The sequence below is a fragment of the Eriocheir sinensis genome, chromosome 36 (assembly GCF_024679095.1).
Source record: "Eriocheir sinensis breed Jianghai 21 chromosome 36, ASM2467909v1, whole genome shotgun sequence".
In the NCBI taxonomy this organism is placed as follows: Eukaryota; Metazoa; Arthropoda; class Malacostraca; order Decapoda; family Varunidae; genus Eriocheir; species Eriocheir sinensis.
This window is the reverse complement of record NC_066544.1, coordinates 17605523-17621135: the sequence shown is the minus strand read 5'-3', so window position 1 is coordinate 17621135 and position 15613 is coordinate 17605523. Positions and strand designations below refer to the sequence as shown.

The 15613-nt window shown below is 43.2% G+C and overlaps 2 protein-coding genes across 3 annotated transcripts in view; one reads left to right on the top strand and one right to left on the bottom strand.

Annotated features, from left to right (window-relative positions):
* The window catches only part of LOC127007961 (uncharacterized), a gene marked incomplete at its 5' end in the record, with an annotated part of 24493 nt that extends 22572 nt beyond the window's left edge, over positions 1-1921 (top strand). Inside the window, 1 exon segment of the mRNA XM_050879508.1 lies at positions 7-1921. Within this exon segment, the coding sequence (XP_050735465.1) occupies positions 7-96 (90 nt within the window).
* On the bottom strand, positions 902-15613 carry LOC127007962 (kelch-like protein 18). 2 transcript variants are annotated; one of them, XR_007760724.1, is made up of 11 exons: positions 15200-15613; positions 12128-12258; positions 11898-12038; positions 11178-11376; positions 10557-10717; positions 10004-10140; positions 9108-9330; positions 8408-8624; positions 7642-7811; positions 3151-6996; positions 902-2968 (listed from the first exon to the last, which is right to left on the bottom strand). XR_007760724.1 is itself a non-coding variant. In XM_050879509.1 (10 exons), the coding sequence occupies exons 1-10, from the start codon at positions 15359-15361 to the stop codon at positions 6786-6788; spliced, it is 1752 nt and encodes a 583-aa protein (XP_050735466.1). In that variant the 5' UTR covers positions 15362-15613; the 3' UTR covers positions 902-6785. The 2 variants fall into 2 exon arrangements, 1 of the variants encoding a protein (XP_050735466.1); XM_050879509.1 differs by having other exon boundaries at positions 902-6996.

Sequence of the window (15613 nt, the reverse complement as noted above, 5' to 3'; positions counted from 1 at the left end):
TTTCAGGACACCGGCAGCATAACTCAAGACATTAAAAGAAGTTTTCAAGAAGTCTTCTTAGAAAGGAACAACAGCACAGTGCCAAGGATATTGTGATGTCTATATTCGTTTATCTAATGTAAGTTTATCAATTTTTTTCATATTTATCAGTTTATGAAGATGAAAAGGTACATTAGCACACACTTAGTAGTACTTGTTACTCACATATTAAATTTGCATTCAGTCAGTTATTTCAGTATTAATTGGAGAACTGTATAAAAATGAAAACACACAATAATCCATGGTTTTGTATTTAAGATTTAATGTAATATAAGTGACTTAGCATGATGTGTTGTTGTCTAGGTTAGGTAATTGTTTCTCATTAGCAAGTTGCAAAGTATTCATTGTTGGATGGGAGATGGAGCGGTTCACCAGGCAGCACCGGCCGAGGGCACAGGTTTGGCAAGGCTCTCGGAGGGCACAAATGGTGACCAGTATAGCAGAGAACAAACACTGTTGAATCAGGGAACATGTGTGTGTGTGTGTGTGTGTGTGTGTGTGTGTGTGTGTGTGTGTGTGTGTGTGTATTTACCTAGTTGTTTTTACCTAGTTGTGACATACGGGAAAAGAGCTACACTCACGCTGTCCTGTCTCCATATCCTCTCTTATCCAACTTTTCCTTAAACTCATGAATGTTTCTTGCACAAACCACCACCTCCTCCAGTCCATTCCATAGCTCACTACTTTTGTTTGGGAAGCTAAACTTTTTCACACTTTCAATTGTGTGTGTGTGTGTGTGTGTGTGTGTGTGTCAGTGTGTGTGTACTGTGAGGTAATTGCTGCCAGTGACGTAGAAATGTATTTCATTGTACTTGTGTTTTTTAATTAAGATTAAAATAAAAAGAACAATATAAAAACAAGCTTCATTGTACTTCATATATTTGAATTAAGATTAATATCACAAAAATATATCAGAAAGTGTAGATATACAAAAGAATAAATCTAGAATGTTCCTTAGGCTTAGATATTGTCAGTAACTGCATAAACCAAGTCAAGTGGTCCCCATGAATGTACACATCTGGTATTACCTTCACAACAAGTGTAGTAGAGCGATTACAATCTGGTATTACCTGGAAAACAAATGTAGTATACGTATTTATTACTATCAATAGTACTTTACTAAACTTCAGTGAACACAGGCTACACTTAAAACAACAACAATAATAATAATAATAATAATAATAATAATAATTATAAAAATAATAATAATAATAATAATAATAGTAATAATTTTTTTTATCATCATCACCATCCTCACCACCACCCCATTTTCCATGCTATACAGGCGGGAACACCGACTGAAGAAGCAGGGAAGTGGCAAGGGAGTAGAAGAGGGATTACCTGATTAAATGGCACACACACACACACACACGCACACACACACACGACTCCCTGGGTTGCGATTTGAATCCAGGCCCGCGGATATGTAGCTAAGTGAGCTAACCACTGCACCATGCAGACTTTAAGTATATAGAAAAATAGTTTTCTACTTATGTTCACTGAACTGTGGAGCAGCCTGGACAGTGAGATCATTCAGACCAAAAACCTACATGAATTTAAAGATAAATTTTACCTGTTGAGATTCTGAGATGAGAATGTAGCTCATTTTCCTAAGTAAACATAGACACACACACAGCCATCTGAGGTGTGTGTCTTGCTCAGGCCAAAAGTTTTTTTGCTGACAGCAGCAGCCCTGTCCTGCCCTGAGCAAGAGGAATGGGAGGGTGTGGTGAGTGAGTCTCCAGTCATGCCCACAGACTGATCACTATATAGCTATAAGCTCTTTCTGGGAGGGCACTGGCTGGTGATCACAAGTCCAGCACAGGATCAGACCATGGGTCACACACACACACACACACACACACACACACACACACGCACACACACAATTCAGCGTAACAATAATTTTCTCCCATCCTCATAACCATGAGTACTGTTTTCCCTGTGAGGTGTGTTTGACAGCACCGCTACAAGACCTGCCCCCAAAAGTCCACAAGAGTAGTGAGGAAGGCAGCATTCTTATGCTGCCCAGTAACTTTTACAAACTGAAGCAAACTCTCTGACTTTATATACTTATTTGGCCTCCTGCAAGTTCAATGGGGCATATTCCCCAACAGTGCATGAACAGAAAAATGAAGCAGTTTGTGCCAGAGGCTTGTAAGCATTAACAGAGGAAGGTAAGTCCCATATTGGTATACAGTGTGAGAATGCGACCCTTGCACCCACACAGATCTTCCTGGCAGCTGCGGGCCATGACACACGAGTACAAACACTGTGAGGTGTGTGTGAGTGGCCCGGCCGCTGATCTCAGGCTGTCCATGTATTCCACAATGAACGAGTCATTATGTCCACAAAGCACAGTACGCATGTCATTATGTCAAAGAGCACACTATTAGTAGCATCCATAACAAACAGATAAATGTGACAGTAATGTTCTGTCAAAATGTTACTGTCCATTATTTTAAACTAGTGTGATTTCCCTGCAAGAATCCACAACCAATGGATGCCAAGCAACCAATGCAGCTTGATTATGGAACTAAACAAGCAACTCAGAATACACATCAAGTGAATAACATGAAAACTTGCATGACTGAGTGTGTCAAGCTGTGATTTACTCTTGTGACTGAAACAGTACTGAATCAAGGAATTAAAACCACGAGAAAGGAGATTGCTACACGCCTAAGTTGTGACCCTAAGATCATGAAAATATTACGGGTATTATTACAGAACACTTCCTAAATATACATGAGAATCAGCTGGGCAGACAATGAATTGGGAATGATCCACAACTGCCACATTGAGGTCATTAACAGCAGAACTATTAATGAATTTGAGAACGGACTAAAGAGCATCCCAAAGAGTGTGAGAATTTACAGGATACATGAGATTGTGCTGTTGTTGGAATTAATGACATTCTATATGGAGATTACTGAGGGAGAGGGAGGGAGAGTATGATACTAGAGGGAGAGGGAGAGGCAGGGAGAATATGATACTAGAGGGAGAGGGAGAGGCAGGGAGAATATGATACTAGAGGGAGAGGGAGAGGCAGGGAGAATATGATACTAGAGGGAGAGGGAGTGGGAGAAAGGAAGAGCAGGGAGATTACTGTACTAGAGGGAGAGGGAGGAAGAGGCAGGGAGATTATGATACTAGAGGAAGGAGAGGAAGAGGCAGGGAGAGTATGATACTGGAGGGAGAGGGAGAGAGGAAGAGCAGGGGGATTACAGGGAGATTACTGTACTAGAGGGAGAGGGAGATTATGATACTAGAGGAAGGAGAGAATGAGGCAGGGATAATAAGATACTGGAGGGAGAGGGAGGAAGAGGCAGAGTATGATACTAGAGGAAGGGAGAATATGATACTAGAGGGAGAATATGATACTAGAGGGAGAGGGAGTGGGAGAGAGGGAGGAAGAGGCAGGGAGAATATGATACTAGACAGAGGGAGAGGGAGGAAGAGGCAGGGAGATTACAGTACTAGAGAGAGAGGGAGGAAGGGGCAGGGAGATTACTATATTAGAGGGAGAGGAAGAGGAAGAGGCAGGGAGCTTACAATACAAGAGGGAGAGGGAGGACAGGGTAGGGAGGTTACTATACAAGAGGGAGAGGGAGGAAGAAGCAGGGAGATTAAGTTTTTGTAACCTGTTTAAGATTTTCATTCATACAACTCTCTCATTGCATTGATTTCATCCTGGTCTATGGCTTTTACTATACGAGATCTGTTTGTGACACTACGGCCTGTATCCTCAAGCCTTTTGGGGGGGGGGGGCTTACACACCTACATTTGGTAAGGCTTTGGGAGAGGTTGTGTTAATATGTCCATAGGTAGTTTCTGGAGTCTAGTGATAGTTTGGCAAGGCTTCTGCACCATGAATGTGAAAAACACTCATGTAAACCCAACTAGTCTCCTTAGTGGCCTTGGTAAATTTTGGCTGTGAGGGTTGGAAGTGTTTGAGAATAGAGCCTGGATCATTTTGAGTTCAATAATTTGTAGCTCAAATAACTCACGGATCACACTCTTTGGGACTCTGTTGTACTTTATAAATAACCTAGATCTTGAAAATACACACGCACACACACACACACACACAGTTATTGTATACGAATATTATAAATTAAGAAGCTAAAAAAATGGTACATAAAACAAAGGGGAATGAGGATGAACATTTGTTTCAGGTACTGGCGAGAGAGGGTGTGTGTGTGTGTGTGATATGAAGAAAAGCATCTGATGTGTTTGCCATACATGATCTAAGGAGAGAGAGAGAGAGAGAGAGAGAGAGAGAGAGAGAGAGAGAGAGAGAGAGATGATTGCTTGAGCGGATGAGGAAATGACAGCAGGCCATGAGAGAGAGAGAGAGAGAGAGAGAGAGAGAGAGAGAGAGCGAGCAATGTTTCAACACAGGTGTGGAACAGTCACGTGAACATTCAGTCTGTCCACTGTGAGGTGTGGAGGGAGAGGAGAGGTGAAGGTGCCACTGCCTCTTCAAATACTGTCAGTTTATAAAAATGCAAAAAATATAAATTGGTTTCCTCACATGGCAAGTTAGATACAAAATCAAATAAAAAACCTGTCTCCTCACCTATAAAAAGAAACTAAAATAATAATAATAGTTATAATAATTTTAATAATAATTTGTTTGTAGCCTTGTACCCTTTGTAAGAGATTCTAACACTTCCTATTATAAAAGTCCACTTCATGAACTGCAGTTGCTTCTCCCGGTCCACCTAATTTTATACACACTATGTACATATACGTGTGTAAAACTCATGTTTATCAAAGACTTCTACATGCAGACTTCTTCATGGGGGCTTAATGTTTTTCCCTGCCCGAATACATTGCAGTCTTGAAGGGAGCATATCACGGCCTTGGGGAGGGTCAAATCTTATGGGACTGACTTTTTCCCTGCCCGAATACGTTTTAGTCTTGAAGGGAGCATATCATGGCCTTGGGGTGGGTCAGATCTTATGGGACTGACTTTTACACAAGTACGGTACATCACAAGAGGGTCATCATACGTCCGTCAGACTGTACTGGTCATGTTTTGGGGCAGTGACTACCATGCATTACAAGTTTATTTTACAGTGCCAAGTGTACTCATTGTGTTATGTTCAAGCATGCAAAAAGTGAGGCACGTGTTGCAGTAAGAGGACAAGCAACATTTTAGAGACAAAAAATGCAAGCCGAGAGATTGGTCAACACTGGACCGTATATGTTATTGGAACTAATTATATTTCAACTGCTTACTACATCTTATAAATATCCGCAGAAGGGAACAGGTGACTTACTGCAACAGAGAAGAAAACCTGTTGAAATACACAGTGCAGACAAGTGTTTGGTGGTTATGGCGCTTGTGCCCTTACTGGCGTGTGACTCAAGTTTGTATCATCCACGTGTCTCGCACATGTCCTGCCGTCATGTTGTATATACCCTTGGAAGCACCACAGTACAAGATTCCATACAAAGTCTAGCACCCAAGACACGTCACCGGAGAGGGAGGGAGGAAGAGGCAGGGAGATTACGATACAAGAGGGAGAGGGAGGAAGAGGCAGGGAGATTACAATACTAGAGGGAGAGGGAGGAAGAGGCAGGGAGATTACAATACTTGAGGGAGAGGGAGAGGGAGGAAGAGGCAGGGAGATTACAATACTAAAGGGAAAGGGAGAGGAAGTGGCAGGGAGATTACAATACTAGAAGGAGGAAGAGGCAGGGAGATTACAATACTAGAGGGAGAGCAAGGAAGAGGCAGGGAGATTATGATACTAGAGGGAGAAAGAGTGAGGCAAGATTACTATACAAGAGGAGAGGGAGATGTAGGAAGAGGCAGGTCTGGAGTGTCACGCGTCACTTGTCAGAGAGCCGGGGACCAATGCCTCAGGAGCCCCTCAGCTGAGACCCTGGAGCACCCACTGCTTGGTCTCACACGTGCTTGATGCTGGCACCAGTGTACAGGAACCAGTGGACACACACACACACACACACACATACTTCCAGCTGGTACCACTGTTTGGGAGGCACCACTGTACAAACACAGGTAATCCTCGAGTTATGACAGAGTTTTGTTTCGACAGGCAGGTTGTAAGTCATATTGGTCAGGTTGGGGGCGTAGGGAGGAGCCAGGAGAAGGGGGTGGGGCTGTGTAAACAAACTAGTGCTCTATCCATGGCAGGATACTTGAAATGTCAACTCACTACTTAAGGTATTACTGATATTCTTGGCCTGGTTGTAAGTGAGTCGTCTTAACCTGTCCGCTGTGATTGGAATGGATTTGGCTTTCAGTGGTAGCATGGTAACATATAGTCCCAGGTTTTTCTCTGACTCTGTGGTGGATAGTGGAGTGTTTCCCATGTGGTATTGGTATGCTGGATATCCCCTTCCAAGATGCAGGACTTTACATTTTTCTTCATTGAATTGTAGCAGCCACTTTTTGTTCCATTCCTGTACCTTGGTGATGTCTTCTTGTAGGAAATACGCAGTCAAGGGGTTAAGTCACATACACTGCAACTCAAGGATTACCTGTTCACACACACATACACATACACACAAACACGCACACAAACCCAATGCTGGCACCAGTGGTTGGGGGCACCGTCTACACACAACATCCACCCTTGACAATCTGGCACAGCTTCTGGACACAAGGTCTATGGATTTTGAGGTCACTACCACTAAAAGTTATTCCTATAGTAGGTTAAGCTGCCATGAAAGAGTTGTGACTTGGAATGGACCCACCTTGGCCCAGCTCTCTCTCAGGGGAGGGGAATGACTCCCACGCCAACCCCCCCCTCGTGGGCACACATGGAGGTGATGAACTCCCACTGGTCCAGGTCTGGGTTGTACACCTCCACCGTCGACAGGTTAGACACGCCGTCGTAGCCTCCAATGGCGTAGAGGCGGCCCATGTTGGCCACCAGCGCCACGCGGCTCCTCGTTACATTCATGGCGGCGATGAAGGACCACCTGGGGGCAGAGCGGAGCAGTGAGCGCCATGGAACAAAAACAGCAACAAAAGAGTCCGCTAGACGCTGCCCTGACAAAAGAAAAAAGAATGGGAGGCCAGAAGAGAGGTCAGGGAGGCAGCTCAAGGGCAAAACTACAAAAGTAGCAACAAATAGTTCACTAGACACTACTCCACAATACCTATAAGAGTAATGGACCACCTGGAGGAAGCCTGAGCCAGTGAGGACACTAGAGCCCATGTAGTGCTTGCTGCCAGCAACTTTAAAGGACTGAACACAGTGAAAGTTTTTTTTACAGTGAGGGAGGCAGCTCAAGGGTGAAGAACAAAAACAGCAACAAAAGAGCCCACTAGATGCTGCTCTGGCAAAAGAAAAAAGAATGGGAGGTCAAAAGAGAGGTCAATTCTGGATGTAGGGGTGTCTTGATGCTCTCCTCTTGAAAGAGTTCAAGTCAAAATATAAAATAAACTCATCATCACAGTCACAGCTATTACTACTGTGTGAAGTTCATGTATGTCTGTGTGTGTGTATGTCTGTGTGTGTTTGTGTATGAGTGGGTGAGAGTGAGGCACTGAGGCTGGGAGGAAGACAAGAGGGGATGGAGAGGCCCCAGCAGGCAGGCATGGAGGGAGGTGCCACCACTCACTTGCTGGTGATGGGGTCGTACACCTCTACCGTCCTGAGGAAAGTGGAACCGTCGTAGCCGCCACACACATACAGCCGCCCGTTGAGTGTTGCAGCGCCCAGCCGGCAGCGTTTGCTCAGCATGGGGGTGACAGGCGTCCACTGGCCCGTTGTGGGGTCATACCTCTCCACCTGACAAAAGGGAGCTGGGTCATCATCGACAGGACTTAAACCTCTAAGAGTCCGCAATAATGCTGAATACAGGATGATACAAAATGATGATCAAACAGAGTTCCAAAAGTGACTTGATATTCTCCTCTTGAAAGAGCTGAAATAACATTAAGGAAATGAAGTGGTCTAGGAGGTAAAGGTAGGGTTGGTGGGACATGCTACAGGTGTGTAGAGTCTAGTAGGATGCGTAAAAAATGCTGGAGACCTGTACTCACAGTAACAGCACTAAGCGAGCAACTCTTTCCATTTCCTAAAACAAAAAGTAAGAAACAGTTCATCTGCCTCACACACTTAACCCCTTGACTGCAGATTTCCTACCAGAAGACCTTACCAAGCTACAGGAATGAAACAAAAGTGGCTGCTACAATTCAATGAAGAAAAATGTAAAGTCATGCACCTTGGGAGGGGAAATCCAGAATACCAATACCACATGGGAAACACTATGCTATCCACCACAGAGGCAGAGAAAGACCTGGGCATGTATGTTATCAGGCTGCCAGTAAAAGCCAAATCCGTGCCAATCGCAACGGACGGGACATGTGAACAGCAATATTTACTGAGTCAAATATGGACAGTCCGTCATGTCCTCCAATGGCGTAGACGTGGCCATCGAAGGCAACGACGCCGGCTGCGCTGCGGTGCTTGGTCATGGAGGCCACCATGATCCACTTGTTGGTGTCACTGTGGTAGCACTCCACCGTGTTGAGGGATGCCACACCGTCATAGCCGCCACACACGTACAGCTGGTCATTCAACACGGCTGCTCCCACGGCACTGAAACACACAGCAATGAATATACCTGTCAATATTTTGTTTTTTTACAGTAAGAGAGGCAGTTCAAGGAAAAAACAACAAAAACAGTAGCAAAAAAGCCTGCTAGACACTGCTGCGACAAAAGAAAAAAATAAATGAATGAAAGAAAGAACGGAAGAAGAAGCACTATTAACTCCTTGACTGTGGATTTCCTACTAGAAGACATCACCAAGCTGCAGGAGTGGAACAAAAAGTGGCTGCTACAATTCAATGAAGAAAAATGTAAAGTCATGCACCTTGGGAAGGGAAATCCAGCATACCAATACCACATGGGAAATAATCCACTATCCACCACAGAGGCAGAGAAAGACCTGGGAGTGTGCTACCAGGCTACCAGTGAAGACCAGATCCGTGCCAATCACAGTGGGTGGGTTAAAACAGACAAGGTAACCAGAAACATGACAAGGATGGAGAAAACAGCGCCGCATCTATATCAATCCTCACCTTCGTTTACAGTTCATGGGGCAGACTTTGCTCCAACACTTGCTGGCCGGGTCAAACACCTCCACCGTGGCCAGCCTGTCTATGCCATCGTACCCACCGATGGCATACAGCTTCTTCTTCATCACCACCACACCGACCCGAGAACGCAGCATCGACATACTCTCTGCCATCTGCCACCTGCCCACTATGGGGTCATACACCTCCACCGTGCTCAGGGAATCTCCTGGAGGTCAAGGAAGGCACTGCTGTCATCACCTGTCACCTCACTCAACTGACAGGTAGGCTGGGTCAAAAGTTTGCTATCTATCTGTTTATCTATCTATATGAAGAGGGTGGATCTGTCTATTGTTAACTATTATTTATCTGTCTGGAGGGTCTATTATTATTATCTATCTGGAGGGTCTATTATTATTATCTATGTGAAGAGGAAGAATCTATTATATTATCTATCTGAAGAGGAAAGATCTATTTTTATTATTATCTATCTGAAGAGGAAGAATCTATTATATTATCTATCTGATGAGGAAAGATCTATTTTTATTATTATCTATCTGAAGAGGAAGAATCTATTATATTATCTATCTGATGAGGAAAGATCTATTTTTATTATTATCTATCTGAAGAGGAAGAATCTATTATATTATCTATCTGATGAGGAAAGATCTATTTTTATTATTATCTATCTGAAGAGGAAGAATCTATTATCTTTATTGTCTATCTGAAGAGGGAAGATCTATCATTACCTATCTATCTTGAGAGGGAGGATCATTCTATCATTCACTTTTTAAATATATTTTTATCAGTGTCTATTGGAAGAAGTGTAGCTATCTATCACTAACTTATTTGAGGAGGGAGCCTCGGGCCATGTATACCACACACGGGATAAATCAACATACCTGACTTGGTGAGGCCGCCCACAGCGTAGATGAGGCCCACGATGTCATTGCAGCAGCGTGGCCGTGTCCGGAAGCTCTGCAGGAGTGGCCGGCGCTCGGGCATGAGGTGGTAGTCCTTGGCCTCGTCTAGCAGGTCTCTGAGGGCAAGCACCGGCATCGCTCAATCTCCCCATTAGGTCCATATTCTCAGGCGTTTTCGGCCCTCACAACTAATATTTCCCAAGGCCACAGAGGAGACTCACATAAATACTGTAACAAGGCTTTCCTAGGAGTTCTGAGCATTTTCATGGGTAGTTTAATGACCCTGGTGGTAGTTTGATCCTTCTTGTGTACCATGAACCTAAAAACACTCACTATAACCAGACTGATCTCCTTTCTGGTGACCCTTAGAAGTGAAGATGTGAGAAGTGAAAACATCTGAGAATACCAACTTATGTGTGGACCTCAACTTGTTATTTGGGGAAGATTTGATATTTTCAGGGCACAGAATGGTACTTCAGAACGATGCACACTGAATAGCAAATGTAACCTGTGTGTGTATGTTGACTTTTACCTGCATTCATGGGATGACCTGATGAGGTTTTCGGTGCCGACACGGTCCGTGAGGTACTGGGGCGTGAGAAGGGGCATTCTCACTTTGGTCAGCAGCTCCGGGAGGCTGTCCGCTCGCTGGTCCAGGTCCCGCTTGCTCCACGCCATCACTGCCTCAAACACCTGCACACGAGACACAAGGAGAGGGTAGGTGGAAATGAACATGTAACTGATGGGAGGCTGACTATGAGCAAAAAGACACACACTAAGAAACTTTATTATTTTTAGAGCAAAGAAAGCAACTCAAGGGCAGAAAAACAAGAGAGAAAAAAAAAAGCCTGCTAAGTGCTGTTCCCATAAAAGAAAACCATATGTGGCAAGAAGAAGAAGAAAAGAAGAAAAGATTAATAAGAAAAAGAAGAAGGAAAAGAAAGAAACAAAAGAAAAAGAGGTAAATGAAGTAGAAGGGAAAAATAAAGAAGAAAGAAGAAGAAATAGAAGCAGATGAAGAAGACTAAGAAGAAAAAGAAAAACAAGAAGCAGAATAAAAAATAAAAAATGAAGCAGTAGATTAAAACAAAGAAGAAGAAGCAAGAGAACACAATTGCCTCACAAGCCCCTCTGTCACCCTTCGGACACTCACATTTTCCTCGCTCTGCACGTTGAGTTCGTCCCGGGAGATGATGTCCCTCACGTCCGGCAGCGGCAGGTTCAGGAACTCCTCGGACATGGAGACATCCACAAAGTGCTTCTGGAGGTAGCGGTTGCAGGCCTCCACCAGCGACCAGCAGGCTAGGGTGTCGGCAAAGGCTCGGATGCCCAGCACGTTGTTGGGGTACAGCCTTTGGGAGGGAGAGAGAGAGGAAAGGTCATTAGAGAGTTGGGTCATACAAGGATTAGGAGTAAATCTCGAGGGGTTGTTTAAACAGGCTGGGGTTGAGTCTGGGAGGGAGGGAGAGAGAGAGGCAGGGTCACTAGAGTCTTGATGAGTCAGTTCTGAGGGGTTGTTTACACAGCCTAGGGTTGAGTCTTTGGGAGGGAGAGAGAGAGAGAGAGGCAGGGTCACTAGAGTCTTGATGAGTCAGTTCTGAGGGGTTGTTTACACAGGCTAGGGTTGAGTCTTTGAGAGGGAGGGAGAGAGAGAGGCAGGGTCGTTAGAGGCTTGGGCCATGCGAGAGTTAGGAGTCAATTCTGAGGGGTTGTTAAGACAGGCTGGAGTTGTGAGTTGAATAAATAAATAAATAAAATAAAAAGTAAAAAATATGTGAAACTTACATGAGTCTATGCGGTACATGGCCAAGTGTAGAGGAGTAAGACAAGCAGGTGTACGCACTACAGCATTGCAAGGCGCACACACACTAACCTGTGCTTGAGGAAGTCAGCGCAGGCCTCCCGCACCTTGGCCAGCTGCAGGAAGGAGGCGCCCACCAGCAAGCTCTGCACATTGCTGCCGTCAATCTTCACCTTTCCCGAGTACGCAAAGTTGATCAGGGATTCTAAAGCACTGCAAAGAGAACATGTGTGTGAGGTACAAAACACAGCATTGTTGAGAGCATAGTGTCAGAAAGAAATCCCATACAGCCCCAACATTACCTGGGTTCTATTCCTTGCATGGTTATTTCCATCTGTTTGCTTTCAGCCATGTCATGAGTGAACATGGCATTGAAGTATGGTATGACAGCTGCCAGCACAATCCTGTGTGCAGTGAAACATTGGTCCTCCACCTGAAATAAAGGTCATCAGCATCAGACGTATGTAAGAGGCAACATACTGTTATCAAGCGACCCTGGCTGAAGCATCTTACAAGTATTCTGGGCAGTGTCCAGCCCAGCCAGCCCTTCATGGAGACAGCTGTGCCAAGTGGGATGAATTCAACGTAACTCTTCCATAGATCACAATTCTTAAAGATGTAATATAGTGAATGGAAAACTAACTTTTCATACTGCAAAAGGCATCAGACTGATATAAACCTTGCATATATATTATTACTAACATAAGTTATGAAGTGCTTCCTCCAAGCTATCTGATGCATCTGCAAACTTCTGTCTCCTGGATCCCTGTAATGGTTCAACCACTCTAAATTTTCTACTGTCTGAATCATTAACTCTTGTTAGTTCAACTTTATTCATGAACCTTCAAAGTCTTTCCAATACATTTTGGTCTCTTCTAAAGTAAGACTCATCCTTTATAAATGTAGGAAGGGTAACCACCTGCATGTTTGTTGCTCACAGCCTGGCTGGTGCTCCTGTTCACTGTGCACTTCAAGCAACAGAAGTGAGTCAGTATACTGTAACTTACTGAGGAGATATTGACTAATGCCAACCTTTCATTCATATAAATACAGACTCTTGGTGTGGTTGAATTATCTCTCTCTTTCTCTTTATATATATATATATATATATATATATATATATATATATATATATATATATATATATATATATATATATATATATATATATATATATATATATATATATATATATATATATATATATATATATATATATATATATATATATATATATATATATATATATATATATATATATATATATATATATATATATATATATATATATATATTATCAGGCAAAGTAAGTTAGTGTATATCCCTCACACAAAATTCATTTTTCAAAGGTCTCCAAAAAAATATTGTAAAAAAAGTAATCAGGCAACCTGTGGAGCTTACTGGTGAGTCTGAAGTGTGGAGAGTGAAGTGTTGACAGTGTTGAACTGGAACTTCATGAAACACAGCATAAAATGGAAATAGAAATCTGAATTTAGGGAAGAAATTCATCATCAAGTGTCATAAAGGTGAAGAAGAGCACTGTGGTGAATAGATAAACATTGGACTTAGAAAATCTCAAGGCATCCCCATATATTAAGCTGTTAACGCAGTAAATTGATATGAACCGGTAACCAAAACCTTAACAAATGTGAAGCAAATGAAGTATCCTATGCATTCTGCATGCTATTTTTTAGATATATTACAGGCAGTAGTTAGCCAGATTAACCCATATTTGTATTGGTAGAGCTGTCTGCTTGCCTGACTGTTACTTTTGGGCCTGTCCTTCCTTGCCCAGTCTAGGCAGGTTGCCAGTTCGTATGGCCCACCAGGTGAGAAGACTGCAGACTCAAACACCTGTGCACCTAAAGCAACCAACCAGTGAATCACCATGACAGAGGCATGGAACTCTGACAAGTAAACTAAGTAGGGTCATCAAAACATATTATAAAAAAGTAATCAAAGTATAGTGTTGAGATCTTTTAACTGAAACTTCATGAAACACAGAAAAATGGGGAAGGAAATATGAATTTAGGGAAGAAATTCATCACTATCCAACTAGCAAATGCATCCCTTGTGAGCCACCTATGACAGACTGGACAGTGTCATCATGAAAATCATTTGTAACTGTGTCAGACAGGTGGTGTAGAAATTGAAGCAGTTACACCAAACCAGTAAGATTTGTACCAGTCGCCAACCAGACCATCTGCAAACCAGACCACCAGCTACACCAGTCACCATATCAAATCTTATATAGCGTTGGACTGATTTCATTATTCTCAGCTGATCGGGGCTTGCGGAGAAGTGTGGGTGAGCCTAGAAACATGCCCCACCCCTAGAGTATGGAGGTGTGAATTGAATATGACTAATGCTTATGGCTGCAAGCATGTTGATCCTTTCACCATGGCAGTACCACAGGGTCTTCCTCCCTTCCACAGCCCCTCAGAGCCTCCCCTTGACGCTTGGGGCAGGGATGCGGCCCGAGATGGCATGTCCGGGGAAAAAGAAGTCAGCAATAGAGGAAACAAACAAAAGGACAGAAAAGATAAATGCAAAAAGAAAAGTCCAAAGTAAGCTAAAGTGAAGAAAACAAAGGAAAAAGAAAAACTGAAAAGCAAAGTGAACAGAAAAACAGAGGTCAGTGCAGGGTGTAATATATATAAATGCATGCAGTGGAGTAACTAAGAGTGCGTAGTGAAGGACAGAAGTGTAAAGAAGTGCCAAAGAGGACCTAAGAAGTGAAACAAAAGGACAGACAAGATAAATGCAAAAAAGAAAAGTCCAAAGTAAGCTAAGGTGAAGAAAACAAAGGAGGAAAAAATAATTGAAAAGCAAAGTGAACAGAAAAACAGAGCTCAGTGCAGGGTGTAATCTATATAAATGTATGCAGTGGAGTAACAAAGAGTGTGTATGTAATGCCAGGAGGTTAGGTTAAGAATGGAATGCACACAGAATCACAAAAGTAGGTATAAGTATTGTAAGTAATTAAGTGTGTCTCCCTCTGTCCGTTAGATTTCCACATTGTTGCATATTTCTTTTTTTGTTTCTCAAGAAGAGGACCCTGGCTACCATCCCCTACCACCCCCGCAAGTGCACAGCTTTAAGTAGGGGGTAGGGGGTGGTAGCCTGGCTCCTATTCGTGAGAAAAAATGTAACGGAATGCGGAAAGCTAATGGACGGAGGGAGACAAACTTATTACTTAATACTTAGACCTACTTTTGTGATTCTGTGTACATTCCATACTTAACCTAACCTCCTGGCATTACACGTAGTGATGGGCATAAGTGTAAAGAAGTACCAAGGAGGACATAAGAAACGATACAAAGCGGAACAACTCAAAAATAGTAGTAATAACAAGTGTTGGGACAGGCCCGCACCTTGAGGGTCACGTCACACAGCTTGCCCTTCCTCCTGATGTCCTCCATGACCTGGAAGCCGCCCATGGGTAGGTCATCTTGGTTGAATATCGTGAAATCGTCGGTCTCCACGAGGTGCTCCAGGTCACCCAGGTCAAACTTTGTGAGATGCTCCTCCTCCATCACGGCAGCTTCCGGACAACTCCTTCCTCTCTTTATAAACAAACCGCTTCTTCTTCTTCTTCCTCTTCTGCCTTGTATCGCTTCGTGGGTCCTCCTCCTCCTGCTGGTCCTTTCTTCTGCTTATTCTCACTCATATCCGGATAATCATAACTCTATTTTTCACCTGAGATGTAAATAGCTGGTATATATTCAGATGAAAACGTATAGTGCCATTGGTTCTTGGTGTTAATGTAATAAAAAAAACTACATATG